This window comes from Akebia trifoliata, chromosome 4, assembly GCF_017979445.1.
Source record: "Akebia trifoliata isolate Shusen 1 chromosome 4, ASM1797944v1, whole genome shotgun sequence".
Lineage (NCBI taxonomy): Eukaryota > Viridiplantae > Streptophyta > Magnoliopsida > Ranunculales > Lardizabalaceae > Akebia > Akebia trifoliata.
Window position 1 is genome coordinate 15,474,092 of NC_141378.1, and position 22,742 is coordinate 15,496,833.

At 36.2% G+C, this 22,742-nt stretch overlaps 3 protein-coding genes across 3 annotated transcripts; 1 reads left to right on the forward strand and 2 right to left on the reverse strand.

The window, feature by feature from the left end:
* The first annotated feature begins 4,423 nt into the window (after nt 1-4,423).
* Nucleotides 4,424-8,050, forward strand: LOC147404097 (putative disease resistance RPP13-like protein 3). The gene is made up of 2 exons (XM_086439941.1): nt 4,424-7,439; nt 7,545-8,050. The coding sequence occupies exon 1, from the start codon at nt 4,585-4,587 to the stop codon at nt 7,417-7,419; it is 2,835 nt and encodes a 944-aa protein (XP_086296067.1). The 5' UTR covers nt 4,424-4,584; the 3' UTR covers nt 7,420-7,439; nt 7,545-8,050.
* Nucleotides 8,051-9,175: 1,125 nt separating this feature from the next.
* On the reverse strand, nt 9,176-13,196 carry LOC147404098 (peroxidase 12-like). Its single transcript, XM_086439942.1, has 3 exons — nt 12,909-13,196; nt 12,452-12,646; nt 9,176-9,829 (listed from the first exon to the last, which is right to left on the reverse strand). Exons 1-3 carry the CDS (start codon nt 13,155-13,157, stop codon nt 9,221-9,223), a joined length of 1,053 nt encoding a protein of 350 aa, XP_086296068.1. The 5' UTR covers nt 13,158-13,196; the 3' UTR covers nt 9,176-9,220.
* Nucleotides 13,197-17,090: 3,894 nt separating this feature from the next.
* LOC147404099 (peroxidase 12-like) lies at nt 17,091-21,587 on the reverse strand. Its single transcript, XM_086439943.1, is given in 4 exon segments — nt 17,091-17,895; nt 17,898-17,985; nt 20,819-21,013; nt 21,294-21,587. Coding segments are annotated over 4 exon segments (1,020 nt in total). The 5' UTR covers nt 21,549-21,587; the 3' UTR covers nt 17,091-17,413.
* Nucleotides 21,588-22,742: the final 1,155 nt, after the last annotated feature.

Sequence of the window (22,742 nt, forward strand, 5' to 3'; positions counted from 1 at the left end):
CTTTATGAGTTATTTACAAATAAACCAAGATCTACTTTTTACCTACCACTCCACCTTTACACATGTCACTCCCCCATTCACCCTCCCAAAAGTACTTTTGTTCTCTCACCTCTATTTACCAAAAAACCAAGGATCAAAGCATGCTTTTAGGGTTTCTTCACAAATGTCATCTTTACCCCCATACAAATGAAAAATTCAAAAAGAAATAACCTAAATCTCATGTCCATTTTCTTCATTTTTAGGGTTGGACCACTTTATCCCCAAAAGTCTTCCAAAAACTCTATAAATACCTTCAATTTCCATGAACAACTCATGCTCTCAAGCCCCCATCTCTCAACCTAAAACTCTACAAAAATTCCTACTCATTCTCTCATCTTCTAAACTTCAACTCAACCCTTAACCATCTCATTCATCTCTCAAGCCTACTCTTCAAGGTCCAAGTTCACCATCAAGGGACAAGGTAGGGTTTAAGATGTAGTTTACTTATTTCAAAGTTTGCATTCTCTTCTTCTAACCCTCTCTTTATTTTATTTTTAGAAAGCCTTAGGATGTAATGTATACCCTCTCCCATCCCCGGTAGATTGGACTAAGGTTCGATCGAAAGGATGGGGGTTGAAGCCCTTTTCACCTCAATCTCATGCATCATATTGTACACAATGCACACACTCACCTATGCATGGCAATGATGAAGAAATGTGTCACCCTCTTGATGGGGTGAAACACTAAGTTTCTAGCCATGCATACATGCATCATGGTTGTGGCCTTAAGGGAACTCCATCATGGAGTCTCTCTAAAAGTTCAAACCTACATTTATATTCATAAATTTAATGTGGCTACATGGGTCATTCTTTTCCATAGAATGCCCCTAATGTCATGTTAAAAATCAAAAACCCTTTGTTAAGGGAATATTCCACTTAATGCACACACCACTCTTACCATACATTCTCATGCATTTTAATATTTGTTTTCTTGAATTTTTTACAAAATAAAATGGCCAAGCAAGGTAACCACCTTTGGTGGAGAGGATGGGGTGCCTAACACCTTCCCCATCCTCTAATCGGACCTCCTTACCTAGATCTTAGGTAGACCTTGCCCTTTCCAACAAATGAGAGTCACTACAATGCCATGGAAAAAATGGTTTTCAAAAAATCAATTCGGGTGCCCATTCACACCCATTTCCAAAAAAGAATGGTGGCGACTCCAAACAATGTAGTATTGAGGTTCATTGTGAACATTTCATGTCTACAGGTTAGTTTGGTGATGATGGTGGGAGGTATGGGTTGAGGTGATTTTGTAGGAGTGTTTTAAGGGAAAGTGATGGATTGAGGTGTAGGAGATATGGGTTATGATGTGGGGTGGTTGATGGTGTTAAAGGATGGGGAATATGTTAGAGTATGTAGGGTATGGGTTATGATGTTGGTGGTTGATGATGTTAGAGAATGAAAAATAGGTTAGGTTAGGGTAGGGCTATGGGTTGAGGTGATTTTTGGAGGGAAGGGATGTGATTGGTTGATTAGATGAGGAAGGTGAAAGGGGTGATGACATGTGTCATCTTTTGGTGTTGAATTGGTGATTGGTTTAATGTGGATGATTTAAATTGGATTTGGGTAGTGAATTGGACTTGGGTAATGAATTGGGTTTTGGACTTTAGTAGTGGGTTGGATTAGGGAATGATAGGGTTTTAGGTTGTAGGTTGGGCTTAGGTAGGTAATTGGTTAGGGGGTTGAATAGTAATGATAATGGACTTGGGTTTAAAAATAATGATTGGGCTTAGGTCGAATAGTATTGGGTTGAGTTGATTTGGATTAGGGTAGGGATCCAATGAGTTTAGGTGATGGATTTAGATTGGGTTGAGAAGTGTAGAATAAAGATGGGTTTGGGCTTATATTGAATTTAAGGATGTAGGAGGGTGGTGAGGTGTTCGGGTCCATGGGTCACGTAAGTAGCATTGGAAATTTATTAATGGAAAATGCGTTGGATTTTTGTAGGTTTGGGCTTTTGAGTCCATTCTAATTTTTTCGATTTTTGAGATATTTTGCGTCGAGGGCCCGCTCAAATTTGGGTGTCTACACCAAGAATGTTTTTTAAAATTTTGGTTTTTCTTGCCAACCTCTCTTTCTAAAATACCCTTCAACTGTATACATTACATTTCTTCTTCTCTACCATTTTTCCAATAATATTCCTCCAACATTATTATTTTTCCTCTTTTATCTCTTAACCCAAAAAGGATATCCTTGTTGTAGGCACGGTCAAACTCTAGTATATTTATATAATAAAAATACATTGGTTATCTTTTCCTAAAGTTTATCCCTCACATGAGGAAATGTTGAAATTTAATTTTCTCACGAATCTTGAGAATTAAATAGCATAAATTCTAGTATTGGTAGTTACCAACAAATTAACATAATTAGTACAAAATGCCTGATTAAAGAAAAGGTTGAATAGGTTAAAAGTAGTGCATGTCACAATATAAAAAAAAACGTAGAGATAATGATTAATTAACATTCATTTTGAAAATATTTACAAAACGATAAAATATCATTTTGGTTAGAAGCACTCAATGATACTTTACAATTAATTTTCTTTTATGCCCCAATTATAAGAAAACATGCAAATTACCTTATTTTACCATCTTCCCCACCCTATCATGCTTTTACATCACCTAACACTGGGGATTGAGAATTTTACCTAATTGTTTTCGATATGCAATCTTCAGAATGCATTGGATGTTGGGATCGAAAGTTTAGAATGACTATGGCACTCGTTCCTTTTTTAGTCAAATCTTGATCTCTTATCTCACCTTTCTTTTCAGATGAATTTCCATGGTTCCATTCATCAAGAAATCAAAATTTCCAAACTACCTTTACTTAGAGTATGTTTTTTTACAGAAAATATTTTCTTCTATAATAAATTTTCATATTTGTTTAAATAATTGAAGTTCATTTATATTTATATAATGGGTCCCGTTCGGCACCCTAAGTTTTACCACACACTTTAACAAACGCGTTTTGTCCTACATGGGTTAGAAGTTTCGGAATGGGCTGATTTTTGGTGAAGATGATCTTTATGGTGAGGAGATCATCCTCACCAAAAATCAGCTCATTCCAAAACTTCTAACCCCATCAAAAATGATTTACAAAAAATGGACGGTCCACGATTTTTCAAATTGTAAACATGGGGCTAAACATTTCGGAATGGGTTGATTTTTGGGGAGGATGATCTTCTAATCATAGAGATCATCCTCACCAAAAATCAGCCCATTCCAAAACTTCTAACCCATGTAGGACAAAAAACGTTTGTTAAAGTGTGTGGTAAAACTTAGGGTGCTGAACATTTCCCTTATATAATAATAATGATGAATGCATGTGTTAAATCATTAGTAATTTGTACACGGCTGATGTGACAAGGGCAGAGAACCGCATATCCTTTCCTTGTGTATCAAAAAATAAAAAAAGATCTATGATTATGTGCCTTTGCCACGTCAACCGTGTATGATTTAGCACGTGCATTCATCACAGCTCTTTAAATCAATTAACTGAGTCATTGGCCTTGTCGACTCGTAAGGAGCCGAATCGGAAATGCACCGCCTGACATGGCCCATCCTTAGCTGGACAACAATGGGTTAGTCAAGCCTTTAAGAAGAAAAGTCACCTCTTCCCCTACCCTACTAACCTCAAATCCAACGGATCTAAGTATATGATGTAGCAAAATCGAACGGTTAGAATATAGATGATCATACTGCTTTATGGTAAGCAAGTCCATGAATATCTCATTAGTCAATATGACGCGTATTGACTTGTCAATAAGACGCGTATTGACTTGTCAATTGGTCTGACCAATTAAAAAAAAAATCCGTCTTGCTGAATATTTAAGATGCCCTTATATTTTCAAATTATGACGTACCCCTTACAAAGTCATAAATATTTGTGCTTGTGTATCTAGAAGCAATGGATTTACGATGGAAAATCCGTCGGAAACTTTCTTTTTCACTGTGATTCTCACTGCATTGATGTGATAGTCATAGATGACTTTCATCGAGATACGAGTAAAAAGCATCTACGACTTCAGAAATGTGAGAGTCACAATAAATCCCTATGTCACCCCAACATTACTCATTTACGATACGTCACCCTTCTTTCTTCTTAGTTTTTTTTAGATAGATAATTAGATTTATTTTTAATGAGAAATAACTAGTGTTGGCGGAAATTGAACTTAGGTCTATGGTATAATCATCCATTGACTACCAAATTTACATTTTTTGCATCCAATTATTAGTCTTTCAAAGAAGGTTAAGGGGTATCTCATCACTTTGAAAACGCATTGAAGGATTGAAGGGGAGGGGGGGGGGGTTGTTATGATATCAAATATTCATCAAATCACCAATTTACATGTGGTGGGGGTTGGGGGGGAGGGGGGGGGGGGGTGTTATATTCATCAGATCACCAATTTACATGTGGTTCTGCTTAATTTGAGATCAAATAATTAAGAGAGTTTCCTGAGCTCTACTACAACACTGAAGATCAAAGTAATATTTTGTTGCTGAGATTTGTGCTCTTTCTTGAATCTACTAAGAGAATATTTGAAATGGCATCAGAAGTGTTATTATCGGCAGTTATCACCAAATTAACAGACTTGGTTATCGAACAAATTGTTGCTGAGTTTGGTAGCCAAGGAGTGGGAATTGGTGATGATATTAGGTTCATACGTTCTGAACTTCGTACCATGAAGGCCTTTCTAAGGGATGCTGAGAAGAGAAGAGTGAGAGAAGAGGTGGTGAATGAGTGGGTAGCACAAGTAAGAGATGAAGCCTACAAAGTTGAGGATGTTCTTGAGGAATTCCTACACATCAACTTTAATACTTCTTCCATATTTGGTTTCTTCAAGAAGAAGGTAGCTCGTAGTCAATTTCATTCTCAGATTGAAATCATCAGGAAGGAGATCAATGATATCTCTAGGAGGAGTCAGCACTACAACTTTCGAAGAGAACAAGGAAGTAATTCAAGCCTTGAAGAAGATGAAGAAACAAGGGGAGGAGATCACGGCGTGTCTAATCCTTTTGTGGAAGAAGATGATATTGTCGGGATCGATCAAGATGTGAATAAGTTACGAGGGTGGCTGTTAAAAGAAGAAGAGGAGCATCGACGATCAATAGTTTCAGTTGTCGGCATGGGTGGATCCGGAAAGACGACACTCGTCAAGAAAGTCTACAAGAGCATATCCGGAGGGGAATTTGAATGTAAAGCTTGGGTATCTGTGTCCCAAGATTTCCAAGTAAGGGTGTTGCTGAAAGGAATGGTTCGAGAATTTTATAAAAGTAGGAATGAGGTAAGTCCTAATGAAGTGGAGACGATGGGACTGGACAAGTTGCGGGAAACGATGTACAATTATTTGCAAGGGAAGAGGTATGTTCTCATCCTTGATGATATTTGGGATCTTAATGCTTGGGAAGCTGTTAAATATGCATTACCGCATGAAAGTGGTGGTAGGGTTATCTTCACGACCCGCATATTGGGTGTAGCTTCTCCTATAGGGGAGACTTGCTACCTTCACCAAGTTGAGCCATTACCCCATGAATTGGCTTGGAGTCTCTTTTGTAAACAAGCATTCAAGAATGAATCTCTCTTGAATTATTGTCCACAACACTTGGAGCAAATCGGAAAGGAAGCTGTGAAAAGGTGTGGCGGATTGCCATTGGCAATTGTCGTAATCGGTGGTCTCATGTCAAAAAAGGGAATTAACGAGTTAGAATGGAATGACGTACTTGAAAATCTCGATTGGGAACTGAGTAATAATCAAGATCTTGAAAGACTTAATCGAGTGTTGTTAACAAGCTATAATTATTTACCTCATCATCTAAAGTATTGTTTCTTGTATTGTGGAATGTTTCCGGAAGATTATCGAATCAAGACTTCAAGATTGATCCGTTTGTGGGTGGCCGAAGGTTTTATAGAAGATCAACCTCGGAAAACACTTGAGGAGGTTGCACATGGGTACCTTGTTCAGCTCATTGATAGAAGCATGTTGCAAGCTGATAACCAGGTATACAATGTCGGTCTAACAGCTTGTAGAATGCACGACCTGATGCGTGACATTGCCATTCACATAATTAAGAAGGAAGAATTTGGTGTGGTTTTCACAAAGCAAAGCAATACCAGAGCTGTTGAGGGGCAACGTCGCGTAGTAGCAGTTGGGAATAGTTCAGATAGCATTCCATCAAACACATTTAGTGTAGAAACCCGCTCCTTTCTAACATTTTCTGTTGACAAGTTTTTTCCATTGACGGTATTCAAGAGCATGAATTGGTTGCGGGTGTTGGATTTGTCAGGAACAAAGATCAAAGATTTGCCTAGTAAGGTGGTTGTTCAGTTGATTCACTTGCGTTATTTAAGTGTGAGGGGAACATGGGTGAATGAACTTCCAGATTCATTGCATAAGCTATACAACTTACAAACTTTAGATGCTCGTGATACAAAGGTGGAAAGTTTGCTAGTGTATCCACAACTAAGGCATCTTCTCTTTAGTTTTTGGCCAAAACATGTGAGATTGTCTACATTGGGAAGGGGAAGGGGAAGCAACTCAAGTAACTTGCAGACACTAGGCTGGGTGGTCCTTGATGAAAACTTAGTAAGTCAACTACGTTACTTAACCCAGCTCCGGAAATTAAAGCTCCTTCAAGTCAAAGAAGAATGTCGTGTAAGGCTTCGTAATGCCGTCCAGAAGATGCAATACCTTCGCTCTTTGGCAATATGGTCATCCAGTGACGAAGACATCCTTGATTTGGAAACCAATATGTCATTAGCACCTCCCTTCCATCTCCATCTTGAAAAATTGGAATTATATGGGGTTATGAAGGAAGGGCACTTACCGAAGTGGACACGCTTTCTGAAATGCCTACGGAGAATTAAATTATGGAAGAACAATTTAATGGAAGACCCAATTAACACCTTCGCACAATTGCCCAATTTGGAAGTACTTTTTGTATTTGAGAAAAGTTACTTGGGAAGGCAGATTGGTTGGGGTGGCACTAGCAGCAGCAGCAATGAGGGACGACAATTAAGTTTTCCAAAACTGAAATACTTAGGGATATGGGGTTTGCCTGAGCTGGAGGAATTGAGTGAGATAGAGGAGGGGATGATGCCATCCTTAAAAGAACTTTATATAACAGATTGCCCAAAGTTGAAGAAGCTTCCCCATGGCTTTCAACATCTCAAATCCCTTTGTGATTTGAGAATGGTCAACATGCCGGAAGACTTCATCAAGAGGTTGCGTTGCCAGTATCGTGAAGGTGAAATAGTAGAAGAAGGAGATCAAGGAGAGGACCATTGGATGATCCAACATATTCCTACTGTAACAGCTTTTCAACATTTGTCCGATGATGGAGGATTGGTCCCTCGGGAATACATCATCAAACGAAAGTAATTGAAATCCAAAATTGACTGGTAAGTCCCACTCTTCACTATACTTGTAGGGTTCAGATTAAAAATCAGAATATTTCCTTCCTTTGTGGACATGTTTAAAGAATTTTTATTTTTTTTTGTCCGCAGAAAGCTGAAATTTTGACTACACTTCCTGGGCACAGGGAAAGCAGTTGTCAATTGCACCCAATGGATTCCAAGCACCAAGGACTCGCTCAAAGAAGAGATTAATTTTATTTATGGCCTTAATTAGTTTTTGTGCCAAATATTTTAAATATGATTGGAGTCCAAGGTCAGTGCCTTAAATTGTAGTTGAATTACTTTAAATATGACATAGTTGTGACCTCATAGCTTTCCTTCTTTCTGTCTTTTTTCTCTTAATCTACATGGTGTTGGTGTTTCACATTCTCTATCAGTGTGAATTTATGGTGGATTATTATATGTGCTGCGTTCTGAAGTTAAGAGATTTTCTCTAATGCTCCATTATATTTTTCCAATCACTAAAGGATGCTACCACAGGTTTCATTTTGGCATCCAAGCAAATACGATTACCTTCTTTATTTTTGAGATCTTTGTATAAGTGTGTGTAAAATAGAACCTTATGTCATACACACTGATAATGTGTCCTCTAGTAATTCTTTATTTATATCATATATGATTGGCTCCATAACTCTGAATATTGGTGTTTGATTAGTTTTTTTTTATGAGTTGATCCCATATTTGAAAGATTAATATTTTGGATCAATAACTATATTGCATCGTTATTTGAATATATATACAATCTATTACTATCTAAGATGGAATTGTATAATTCACATCAATTCAGTTTTTTCATTGGTGATCTGACCTACTTAGATATTAGACACATGACCTTTAGCATAAAACTTGTAATGCTACAAAAGGTGAAAAATGAAGAGAGATTCTATTGCTACACCAAGTTTTAGTAATTGGGGGCGTGCAACATCAATGAATTTGAAGGAATTGGGTTTGTAACTTTGAAGTTGAAAATGAGTGAATTCACACCTTAGGAGTTGAGGATCTGGATTCTTTCCAATCCCATTCTTACTTTATCCACCTACGCCTTTGTTTTTTTGAGGTGTTCTTATTTCCATTTTAATTTCCCCTGTTTTTTTTCCCTTTTTATCTATGCTTATAAAGTGCAAAAGAGATTCAGCCTCGCTTGATGTGATTGCAAATCAGCGAAAAACTGGACATTTGGTGGCATTGGATGCTTGTTTGCCCCTTTGGATACTTGGTCCCAAAAGTCATTTATGAGGTAATCAACTTCACAGATTTGCATCCTTCTATGATAGTATCAAGCAAGTTTGCAATAAAAAATCATTTATAAAAAAAATCTATGGTTCCTATCCACTTTCACGTCAAGAAGTGCGATATGAGATTCCAGCTTAAGGTCACTTTAGCATTATTCTTCATTTTATTTTCACAAATGGTAAATTACATTTTGAACATTAAAACATTTTGGTTAAAGTGTGAAAAAAATTTCCTCTTAGTTTCTGTGCCAAAAATCTATGGTTCTATGCACAGCCACTTGGGGAGAGTGATGTGCACGAATAATCATAGATGCTTTTCACCCATATCTCGATGAAGAGCATCTATGGTTCCGTACATACATCCACATCAGCAATGTGACGATGGATGTCCATTTTAATGTTAATTAAGCATTTTCCTTTCAAAATATGGCTTTGGACCAGTAATTTTGGCCTCATCATGCATGCCATTTTGGTACGATTACCATCCAATTTATTATAAACCACTTTTTTATTTCACACGAAAAGCATCAAAATTCAAAACACAACATTCTCCCCATCCACCACAGAGTACAAGTATGTGCCACTAGGGTTTCTCGTAGAGCAATTCCCACGTATCTCTCCTTCTCCACCAGTTAACACGTGCAATTGACTCATCTTAATCATCGACACCACCAACTTCTCAAAAAACAATGTTTGGTTCACAGCAAAGCTCATAACAATAGGTCTTGTCCTCTTGTCCGTGTACAAATCTTGGTCCGATGTAAACAACCCTTGTCGATTCATCAAATCAACATAATACTTGTTATCAAACAAGATTGGTGTACGGATATCAAGTACAGTTGTGTTAGTGGAGTTGGGTGTAGGGCAAATAGCTTTAAGAATATTGGCGAAGGTAGGGTCCATGGTAGGATCTTGTGTGGGGTATAGGCGTTGGGTGAAAGAGGTGCAGTGCCCTATACCAATGGTGTGGCCACCAGAGAGTGCCACGACATCGGTTGCATCGAAGCTCTTGTTTGCGAGGGAAGTGAGAAGGAAAGTTGTGTTCGCAAAGGGAGGAGGGAGGTTTTGTAATGTTTCTTTGAGGGTTGCGAAATTGAGTCCATCACGCCTACCCAAAGGGACACGGTATACCGGACCACCAGACTACGTGAGATGAAATGAATTTGTTAGAGAAAATTATTTTACAATCCACAAATGATGGTTGATTATGAGTGATTTTTTGCTCACATCCCAATAATCGTTTGACATGTGGTGCAAATGAAATCAACAATGAGAGAGAAAGTTTCACTTTCCTGTCCATAGTGAAAAAAGAATTTTTTTTTATTTGATCACCTTGTGACATTCAAAAACATGATCCGATGAAATGAGATTATAGAAGACAAAATTATATGAACTTAAAAAAATAAAGCAAATTAAAAAAGGGGACTGCCAACATCCAAGATCTCATTGAGATGTTAGCATTCTCCAACTATTGATTTCCAATAATATGTTTATTTGTTTTGTATTTTAGTGAAAAAATAAGGGTATATTAGTTTTTTACATAATAAATGTTTGTTTGCATTCATTGCCTAATCATTTATTGCAAGTAAGACATTTAATTTTGAAGATTAAATTCTCTTAACATTTATTATGTGAGAGACAAGTATTTATTATTTAAATAAACATTATTATATAAAAAGATCAATATGCCCTTATCTTTTTTAGTAAAAGACAAATAATATAAGGATATTATTGAAAAAAAAAGTGTTTGAAAATGCTAATATCCTCATAAGGTTTTGGACATTAGCATTCCTTATTAAAAAAATAATTATTTTTCTTCGTTGAATTTTATTTTTAAATTTGGGTGCTCGATAGTCATTCATATTCAACACCTTGGATCAAGTTAAAAAATTATTTTTTTTAATATGAATATTTTCATGAAATCTTGAAGGTTGTGTTGTTGGATCGTCAATATGAGTCGAACGACCTTTTTTAAGATTTGAAATCTTAAAAAATAAACGTATGAGCAAAGGATATACGGGTAAGAGAGAAAATTTATCTCTATTGCTGATGTCGTTCGTGTCACATGTCAAAGGACTGTTGGACTGTGATTAAAAAATCACTTGTTGATTATTATGAAAATATCAATTGATCCTTGAGAACCTAACATTTTTCCTCCCATCCCAACCGATGGTTTGATAGCTCTCAGCCATCTTCTTTGAGATCCAATAAAGGATTAAAACTTTGGATCATTTACCGTCATCATCTTCTTCCCTTTCGTGAGAGTGGAAACATCTTTTTTCTTTTTATTGATAGGCATTTTCTAACTACACATCTCAAGGACTCCAACAGGGCCACATATTGTCAATCATGATGTGTGAACATGACGGCTCTGCCGTTAATGTCATCATGATGCCAAAAGCATACGGAGGCGAAGATGCTATAACATTTTTTGATCCTAGTCAAACCCCTAAAATCTAGCCACATAATCTAAGTCCTTTTTCACGGTAGTAAGATGAACACTCTTTAAGGTATCCATCTTTGAAGTCCCTTCTGATTCTTCAAACGAGCTTGACATAAAGAATCAGAATTTCTATTGCCACACAATTTTTTACTAATAGCACCCTCAAGTTGTGTGCTAAATTATTTTGATATCCGAGGAATTGGGCTGCTCTTAGTAAAAGTTGATGTGGCAATATAATGTCTCAACCCAAAAATGTTTAAGCATTAAAATTTTAAAAACACTTTCTATGCTAACTTGGATTTTCAAAAACATGATTTTTTTTTGCTTGATCCAAGATTTTGATAATGAACAGCACTTGAACTCTCACCTAACTCCCAAATTGGCTACTCAACTCTCACCAAACTCTCAAATTTAGAATTAAATTTTAACAGTGGTGAAAAATAAATTGTTTTTTAAGTTTATAAATTTTTTTTTCTGTACATCCCCGTGGCATTGTGGATTTGGATCATGTTTTTGGATGTTCAATGACCACCCTTAGCAAGATTTGAAATCTTACTAAACTAGTAAGGCTGGTCTTACTCTTGAAATTTGTACTTTTATAAAGTCGACAACTATTCAAAGAAAATTTTGTCGTGTTTACTTAAAGTTTTACTTTAAGAGAGATTTATCGAGTAGACTTTTCTGTTGCAATTTTACTATTAAAACTCCCTTACGTTATTAAGTTTGTTACTTAAACAAATCTTACTTTATAAATCATGCTACCAAGTACTTAGTGAGATTTCAAATCTTACTAAGGGTCTTCGAACCCATACGGATAATCAAATTAGCAATCCAATGACAGTCCTTTTAGATTTCATAGAAAAATTCAAATTCAAAAGAAAATAAATAAATAAATAAAATCTTTTTAAGCTTGATCGTAGGTGTTGAAAATGGATGGCTACCAAACTCCTAAATTTAAAATTAAAATTAATATTTGAGTGAAAACTTTTTTTTTTCCTTCAAATTTCTTATAATTTTGTCCTCTATAATCCTCTTACATCAGATCACGTTTTTAGATTCCACAAATTGATTCGGTTAAAACTCACTCCAAGGTATAACGTAGGTCGGTAACAAACTATGTAAAGTAACCAATTAACATCATAAATTTAAATTTTATAACATGGGTCGGTAACCAACTTGATAAACTGAGGTTTTGAGAGTTTTTTTAATAAAAATGCAACAGTTGGGTCTGCCGGATAAATCTCTCTTACTTTACGGTCCAATCGTTTGATGCCACTTAGTATAAATGTCAGTTGGAGAGAGAGATGGTGATTGGGTTTTACCAGGAAAATGGAGTCACGTGCGGCAAGAGCAAGGATGTCAGAGCAGGAGACGATTTGCCCACAAGTCTTATGGACACGTTCACGAAGATCGTTAATCACCTTAAATGCTTCTTTCCTTAGTGTCAAGTTTGGTGCTGCATCCTTCTCACTCGGACCACTCATTGACCCATCAAGCAATACTGAACCATCGCATCCCTACAAATCGCAATTAAAACTCTATCATACATCACATATATACTCAGTGAGTCTGTGTGGTGTCAGTGTGGGTGTGTGCTGGGTGTCAGTGTGGGTGTGTGAGAGAGAGAGAGACGTCAATGTATTTAACCAGTTTTGGGATATTTTCTATCGTGGGTTTTCATATAGGAACTCCAGAGTCCAGAATCATCATCAGCGCATGTTAGTTCCAGCTAGACAAAAGTCACAAAATAGCCAAAGAAAGGCGCACGTTAACAATAACCTGAACAAAGCAGTCATGAAAGTGGAGACGAAGCAAAGCAGCAGCAAGTCCAATATCTTTCTTAAACACCTTCTTTAAGTGATCCCTAACAATAGTTTCCACCTTAGGACAGTTATGTTTGTAGTATTTCCAAGAAAGTCCCTTTTTCAAGGGAAGAGAGGTTTGTGCCTCTAGCACAGATAAATGAGAACCCAACAGAAGAGTAAAGATCAAAACAAGAGAAATGAGTGAAGAAGAATAAGAAGCCATTGTTGCTCTCTGTTGGCTCTTGCTTGCCTTGCCTAACAAAAGAGAAGGGCTGACTGATTTATAGTCAGAGGCCAAACACGTGGTGGCGGTAGCTTAGATGACTATGAATGGAGAGGCACTTGTCGATAACTTTCTACCAACAATTCAACTTACTTGGACCCTTCTATATTTTTTATGACGTAAAGGTGATCAAGGTCTTCTATGAGAGATTAACTAAAATGACATAAATATCCTCCTCTTTAATTTCTAGCAAAGTTCCTTGATTTTTCTCCTCATAATTTGTAAATCTCAACTTCTAAGGTCATTTGAGTTTTTTTTTTTTTTTAACTCCAGTATATTCAATTTTGATGGTCTATATGATCGTCAGAGGACTCTTTTGAAGGGAATATGAAATTTGTGTAGTTTCTTGATATTTTATTTTGAGCCTTTACTATAAGGAAAATCCTAGGGTAATATTGGCATTTATTGTGATTCTCACATTTCTGACGTGGAGGTACGCACATAGTCATAGATGTGTTTATCGAGATACGAGAAAAAAAGCATCTACGGTTATGTGCACACCTCCACATCAGAAATGTAAGAATCACATTAAATCCCAATGTCACCCCAACATTTCTCTTACTACAACCATATCGTCATCATTGAGCACAAAATATCGTCATCAATCCACATTGAAGCCTAGGATTCGTTTGAGATCTATCTTCAAGATATATATATAGACATACATTATTGGGATCTAGTATTCAAGTTTCAAATACAAAAAGTAAATATTCTTTTATGGTAGACTATGTTTTTTTTAAGACATGCCGGGGTGCCTAGACCCTTAGGCCTAATTAGCAAGGGTGAGGTAACTGGCCGCTTTGAGTAGCATATCTCATTCCAATCCCCCCGTACATGAAATACCCCACCAACCCACATACCAAGCAAGGGGAGATCTTTTGTAGTACATTTGTCCTACAGCTCCATATAATGATGTTTCTACAGCCTTGATTGAGTCACTTCGAAGATCAATAACACCAAAATCCTCTAGATCTAGAAGCATAGATCAGATTCTATAATAAAAACAAACAAAAAAACAAAAAAAAAAAAACTTTTCAAAACCACGATTAAAGGTTTTAAAAACAAATGGTCACTAAACTCCTACGTTTAAATGGTACGGATTTAAAGTTTTGTTGACGTGGCAATATCTCAATCATCCCAAACTACTGTAGGGAAAATGTAATGCAAAGGATATGATTCACTCCCCCCCGCAAGACAGGATAAATCCCTCGGGAAGCCAACAAGGGAGCTTGAATTCAAGACCTCTCTTTTGGGAAGGAGCCCTAGTCACTATGCCCAACACTCAATGGTTAAGTTAGACTCGTTAGAGCTTGATGCATGTTAAATGCACATTTCTTTTTGTGAGTAGTTGTTTTTGGTCCTAGTCCAAGTAGTCTAATCTTTCTTCATTTTGTGGGGATAAGCATAGTAACAAATTTCGGATTCGTTATTAATTGGTAGAGATTCAATTCGAATAAATACATATATGAAATATGTTCTTGGTTTTTTTGAACAAAACCCATAATCTTCAACTTCTCTAAAACCCTTATCTTCACCTTGATATTTGAATGTTGAAAAAGACAAAACTTTGAAGGTGGAGGGTAAAGATGTTACAATAATCCATGAATCTTCAATACATTTTCTTGGGAATCCCTAACTAGGATTTCAATCGTCTATCTAATTGAGAGCATCATCCCTAACCATGAGTTCACGATTCCTGGGATGCATTTTATGTTAATCCCTAAATATTCTACTGCCTTGACTTATTTCCTCTACAATGGGGATTTGTTGTTAAAAATTGAGAGTATTAAGTCAAAAATATTGATGAGATTTAGTCATTTTTGAGAAAAAATTGGTCACAGAAAAGTCAATTTAGGATTTCAGAGAACCCTAAACAAATCAATCACACAAACTCGCATGCATTGATGGCATCCCCAATTTACATAATTACCCTCGTAATGCTTCCTACGATCATCCCTCATCTGGGATATTGAAATTCTAAATTGACTTTTCTGTGAGCAAAAACTCTCTCACAATTTGCACTTGATTTAACAGGTTAACACTCTCATTAAGTAACATTAAATTCCTATTATTCTTTTAAAAATAGTTTACAATTTTCAAATTGTAAAGATTATAAGCACACATATAATAAAGGGTATTTTACTTAAACCTCAAAGTATTTTGTGGAACTTACTGGCCCAACTATCGTTTTCGAAATGAATAATGATTTTCTAATGCCCCCTTCTAACACACGTCCCCATACTCTCCTTGTGTGGCATGTGCTAGAACCATAGATTCTTTTCCTTGGGACACACAACTGCACATCTTTATGCGAAGCACGGCTATGTACCCCGAGGGAAAAATCTATGGTTCTAGCCCATGCCACATTAGGGGGGGGCATGTGTCAGAGGGGGTGTTAGAAAATCACGACTCTTTCGAAATATTTATTAGAAGGGCAATGCACCAGTTATGGAATTTATCATCCCCATTTTGGTATTTATTTATTTTTACCAAATAGGTATCTACTATAACTTTAGATTAGATGGAAGAGATGGTTAAGCTCAAACTCCAAAGGAAGCAAATCAAATAGAGAGGAAGGAAGAATTGAAGCCTTCCCGGTTCTCTAGCTCAGTCGGGAACCAGACTAGGCCCTTTCCCATCACTACTCGGTGTAACTGATTACACAACGCAAGCTTAATATCTTTGATTTTTTTTTTTAGAGTGTACCGCTTTTTTCAAATAATAAAAAAAGGTTTATGGATGAAGTAATTGAAATGACAATGTCAGTTACCTTTTGAAATCAAAGTAGCAACAAGCTGTGCTCAATCCGAAGGAAATTATGTGGATGCTTTAAAAAATTATTAAGAAGCTATGGTACTAGAGATTGATCCCTGTGATCGAAGTTATATACTCTATAACATAGGCCTTATCTACACCAGCAATAGAAAGAAACCCATTCTTACCACAAGCTTTTAATAATGTAGCCGTGATCTATCATTACGTGCGACTATCTCCACTATAGAAAGAGTTAACCATTTTAACTTTGTTTGAAACATTTTTTCTCCGAAATTCATAGAATTTTTAAACAGATTTTTTCCCCAAATTATTAAGAATACATATTTAAATGTATTTACCTTTATACCCTTATTTCCAACCTAAAGGGAACTCTTAATGTTGTTCTAAATTTTTCACATTTTGTAAAAATATGATCTTCAGTTTCAGGTTCACAAGGCTAAAAAAAGTGACATCTGTACACTAGCATCCATTTTGGAAAAAAAAAATAGAGTTTTTATTACCACACCAACTTTTGTTAACACCACCCCAAGATTGTGCAATTTCTTTGGCAATTTACATATGAATTGGGGCAGCGCTAGCAAAAGTTGGTGTGGCAATAGAATCTCTAAATAAATAAATAAAAACAGGTGCACAACTCTTTTGATAAATATTTAAAGAATAATGATAAAACTCTCTAAGTGTGTGTGCATAGAACCATAGATTTTTTTTCTCGGATACAAAACTGCACATATTTATGAGAATGTGTAATTGTGTATCCAAAGGATAAAATCTGTGGTTCTTTGCACAGTTACATCAAGAGAGCTTGGGGGCCGGGAGTTTGTCCGAGGGGATTTAGAAAATCACGACTCATCTTTAAAAGAGTAATGATGATCTAACACCCACACGTGACATATTTAAAATACTCTCTCCTGACTTGGCATTTGTCAGAATCATAAACTTTCTTTCATCAGGATACACAACTGTATTAATTTATGGGGATATGCAGCTGTATATCCATGGTTCTAGCACATGCCACGTTAGGAGATTATTTTGAGTATGCCACGTGGAAGAGTCAGGTTATCATGGCTCTATTTAAAAAACATGGTGGCGGACCAGTAATTTTAATCTGCGGCATGACTGTTTTGGTACTTTTTTCTATGACAAACCATAGGGTGACACAAGGGGACACACAGATGACAAAATGATGTGGTGCCGTGCACATTACCATAAATGTTTTTCCACAAGATACAAGTAAAAAACATCTACGATTATTTACATGCCGCCGCACCATTGTTGACACCTTTGTTTCTCTGTTTGTGTCATTCCAGCATTTTCCTACCTTTATTTCACAAAAAATTTATTGATTAAACTCAAACTTACAACAGCTAAATTTAAAAAGCTCCATTTGCATTCTCCCCGTCCCCTTGTACCACAAAATGCAATTATGTGCCATATTGCGAGTTTCTCAGAGAGCAATTCCCACGTATCTCTCCTTCTATACCGGTTAACACCTGCATCTGACTCATCTTAATCATCGACACCACCAACTTCTCGAAAAACAACGTTTGGTTCATAGCAAAGCTTGTAACAATAGGTCTCGTCCTCATGTCCGTGTACAAATCTTGGTCTGACGTAAACAACCCTTGTCCATTCGTGAGATCAACATAATACTTGTTGTCGAACAAGCTTGGCGTTCGAATATCTAGGTAGGTGAAGTTAGTGGAGTTGGTCGTAGGGCAAATGGTTTTGAGGCGATTGGCGAAGGTTGGGTCCATGGTAGGGTCCTGACTGGGGTACAAGCGTTGGGCAAATGAAGGGCAATGTCCGATACCGATGGTGTGGGTACCAGAGAGTGCCACGACATCGGTTGCATTGAAGTTTTTGGAAGCAAGAGAAGTAAGAAGGAAACTTGTGTTTGAAAGGGTCCAGGGAGGTTTGCCAGTGTTTCTTCTCTGGTTGCAAAATTGAGTGAATCACGCCTGCCCAAAGGTACTCGGTAGTCTGGACCACCAGACTGCATGAGATGAAAGTAATTAATTGTGGAAAAATTATATTTATAGTCCAAAAATGTATGTTGAGATGGGAGGACCACTCATGATCCAATTGGATGTCCTGATACTATAAAATAGGAATGGTGTCTATGTGGCACGCCTTATTTGGTGTTTAAAAAACATCGGGATCCTAACAAAATTGTGCACGCTGCCCAACGTGTTTATTAACTTTATTTTCCAAAGCCACCATTCTGGATCGTCACTCTAAGAAATATATATATTGATTCCTAAGTAATTGTTAGAAAACATTTATTTTCCTAGGGGTGTCAGCATATTGGGTGCTTCACTTACTCGGTTAATGGAGCATTGGAATTGAAGCACCCAATATTTTTCCCAGGGGTGTCAGCATACTCTGTTTTTTTTTTTTTTAAATATCGTTTAAAATGTGTTGTGTAATTCTGATTATTAAACGATAATAAAAAAAAGTGTCTTATAAAATGACACGCTTTTACGTTTTAAACATATTCAAAAAAAAAAAAAAAACTTAACTTATTTATTTATAAATATATGACTAATTTTTATAGTCTTATGATTAATAGTAATTTGATCTATCAATGTTGTTTAATGTGGGATTTGATGATAATGTCTTGATGTTATGATTTTTAATTTTTTTTCAAATGTCAGTCTTCTAAGAAATTATGTTGATGGTTAAATTTTTTTAACATCATAAAATGTATAATTATGTGTGAAAATTGTTGTCATGCATTAGATATTCAATAGTATTATTTTTACTAAAAAATATATTAGAAACTTAGAATAAATGTTTAATGTATTATATGTATTTTATTATTTCTTAATTTTAAGATATATTTTTATTTTTATATTTATCATTTTTCCTCTTTTTCTCGTTTCTTTCTTGTCATTTCCATTTTTTCCAAAGTTTTAATTTCCTTGCCATTTTCCTTCTCTTATCTGGAGGGTGCAACACATATGGAGGGAAAAAATTCGATAGCTGATTCTCTAGCAAAGTTTTGAGTTATGAGTCGAATTCAACATTGTATTCTGATTGTAACACTCTGTCATTGATTACTAGAAAATGTATCTTAGGCTGATTCTCTAGCAAAGTTTTGAGTTATGAGTCGAATTCAACATTGTATTCTGATTGTAACACTCTGTCATTGATTACTAGAAAATGTATCTTAGGTGACAAACTTACTTTACCTCAATTTTGGCTTATATGTGTATGTGTGTGTGACCTAAATAAAACATTGGTTTTGTTTCTTATTGGTTTTAGTTTCGGGTTTAGGACTCTTGAAATCAAAGCCGACTCTAAAAATATTCAATACCTGAAAATATAGGCAATTGTTATAGAGAACTTCTCTTGGCAGATCAACTTTTACTTATAACATGCCAATTTACACCAGCAATCCTTTAATTTCAAAAGGATTGGTGTGTTATACATAATAGTTGGTGTGCCAATAGAATCTATCTTATTTTAAATTTAAGAAAGACAATTTGTTTCGAGTCCTGATAATATTATTTGCTAGGTAGCATACTCAATCGACTTTCTGACATGACAAGTTTGGAAATTGTAGAGTTGTACGTATCAGGATACACGAATGCACTTCCCCATAAAAAAGTGTATCCCGAGGGAACTGTATATCCCAATGCGTACAGATCAATGATTCCCAAACTTTTCACGTCAGGGAGTTGATTGAGTATGCCACCTCGCGAGTCATACTATCACAACCTATTTTTTTAAGACGAAATTGGCGCTCTTACTACGGTCTTGATTTGGCATGTGTACATAATCATAGATCTTTCTCCTTGTGTACCTGAAGAAAAAGATATATAATTTTTGTGTATCAAGAGTGTCAGTTTATCATGATTCTTTTTTAATTAAAAATATTTAACTTCTAAATCCTCATTTAAGAGTTGATACAAATAATTCTTCTAACAAATAAAAAAAATTGAAAAAAAAAATTCTTTGATAATTTCTATCATGTAGTGCAAAGTTTGCCATTACGTAAAAAGGTTAAAGACTTTTACTTTGCTAGACTAGAGACAATTGTGTCAAAGTTTAAAATGCTTTGATGCCACTTACCATACGCACGTCTCTTTTCTTTTCTTATTATTTTTTTCTTTGTTTATTTATTATGAGGGGTGGTCCGGACCTTAGGCCCAATTAGCATTGGTGAGGCAACTAGCCTCTTAAAGCACCACATCTTGCCCAAATCCCTTGTATACGTGCAATACCTCACAAGTACATACCAGATAGGGGCAGAGTTAATAAGGAGCTAGTGGGGGCAATTACCCTCATAGAACTTTGAGACACCCCTATATTTTCAACTAATTACATGCCCCATTTGTCCCCATGCCACTCCCTCACCTCTCTCCCCATTTGCCCCCACACCCTCACCTCCCTCCAAGTTTTGTCCCTCCCCCTTTCAATTTTTCATTGATGACATTGCCTCTTGACCAGACCTTCCCATATACTAATCGGAAATGACCTAGATATCTTTTTCTTCAACTTCTAACCAAAAATCTTTGAATTTCTCCCTAAAATCTTTCATCTTCAAGTTCTTCAACTATACAACTGACCATAGTTTGCCCCCACTACAAGAAAATCCTAGTCCCACCCTTGATACCAGATTAGTTGGGATAAATTTTTGTGGGTCGTCAACGAGGGAGTTTGAACTCAAGATCTCTCTTTTTGGAGGGAGACCCTGGCCTCTACTTGCTTTATTTGCATGTCTACTCGGTGGGCCCACCCATTGAGTTTGAAATCGATTGGTGATCCAAAGCATTTTTACAAGAGAGAAATAGAGAGAGGGTTTGTTGTTGGGGTTTTTTTACCAGGAAAATGGAGTCGCGAGCAGCAAGAGCAAGGATGTCAGAGCAGGAGACTATATGCCCACAAGTCTTATGGACACGTTCAAGAAGGTCGTTAATCACCTTAAACGCTTCTTTTCTAAGTTTCAAGTTTGGTGGTGCTTCCCTCTCACTCGGACCACTGGCCGACCCTTCAAGCAACACTGAAGCCTCGCATCCCTACACATCACAATTAATTATCTCATCATACATTTATAGTAAGAATAACCACATAGAGAGATTCTATTGGGACACTAACTTTTACTTCACCAAACTTTTGAAATCACACTGTCATCTATGCGTAGAGTAGTGTGTTATAAGAAAAACTTTTGAAATCACAATGTCGTCTATGCGTAGAGTTGTGTGTTATAAGAAAAACTTGTTGTGTGTTAATAGAAGTTCTCAAAAAAGGAAGGGGGGGGGGGGAGAGAGAGAGAGAGAGAGAGAGAGAGAACGAAACCTGAACAAAACAGTCATGAAAGTGGAGACGAAGCAAAGCAGCGGCAAGTCCAATATCTCTCTTAAACACCTTCTTTAGTTGGTTCCTAACAATAGTTTCCACCTTAGGACAGTTAGATTGGTAGTAATTCCATGAAAGTCCCTTCACCAAGGGAGGAGAGGTTTGTGCCTCTAAAACAGTTAAATGAGAACCCAACAGAAGAAAAGAGATCAAAAGAAGAGCAATGAGTGGAGAAGAAGAAGAAGAAGAAGCCATTGTTGGTTGCTCTCTCTTGTGGCTCTCGCTTGCCTAACAAAAGAGAAAGGCTGATTTATGGCCAGAGAAACCATGCACGTGGTGCTGACAGATTTTAGAAAGCTAGGCACGTGGTGGTAGATACCTTTCTACCGTTTCTGTCACTTGTACTCTTGTACTTTTCTACCCTCTATCAAACAGCCGTTTGAGATGTTAGGGTTTCCCAAGAAAAATGTTTTCTAAGAAGAATTATATTAATCCCTAAAAAACAATCAAGCACTGAATTTTAAGAAACTTTTATAAAAGATTTTTTGATTTTCTCAGCCCATGACATTCCCCATACTCGTAGAGTGGCATGTGCTAGAACTATAGATTTTTGCTCTGAATAAGTCAAGAGAGTATGGGGGATTATATTGGAGAGGGAGCCAGAAAATCATTATTTTTATAAAATGTTCTCTTAAAAGATTATAGTGAGAACTATTGCATTTTATTAAAAATAAAACTTCCTACAAGTTGTGACAACTCCAAGGAACTTTACTTTATCATGTCTGTTAACCATCGAACTTTACTTTATCAACTTAGATACCCAACAAACCATGTAGTAGTGATCTAAGTAATAAAATTCAAATTGATGGGCTAATCACATTAATTTGTGGCATCCAAAAACATAATTTGATGCCGAAGGGTTATAGAGAGCAAAATTCTACAAATTTTGAAAAAAATTGAAAAAATTAGTTAATTTGAACCGTTGAATTTCAATTTTAAATTTTGGAGTTTGTTAGCCATCTATTTTCAACACATTCGATCAAAGCTCAAAAAAGGTTCTTTTTTTAATTTTGTTTTTTTTGAAATGTAAAGTTTTCCACGAAATCTAGAAGACAATGGGATTAGATTGCCAATTTGATAATCCATGCAGGCCCAATGACCCTTAATAAGATTTGAAATCTTACTAAGTTAGTTGTTCTAGTCTAATTCAAAAAATAAGGTTTGTTCAAGTAACAATCTTGATAAAGCAATGGAGTTTTTGAAATAAAATTGCAACAGATAGGTTAGCCCGATACATCTCTCAATATTATATTATATAATCTCGAGAAAACCAACCTGATTCTTTAGAAGAATATTTTGTTTTTCATGTTATCTTAAGTCATAATAAGTGTTTGGTTCACGAAAAACCTAAAGCATGAGGTTAGCATTCCCTATATTAAGGTTGCAACT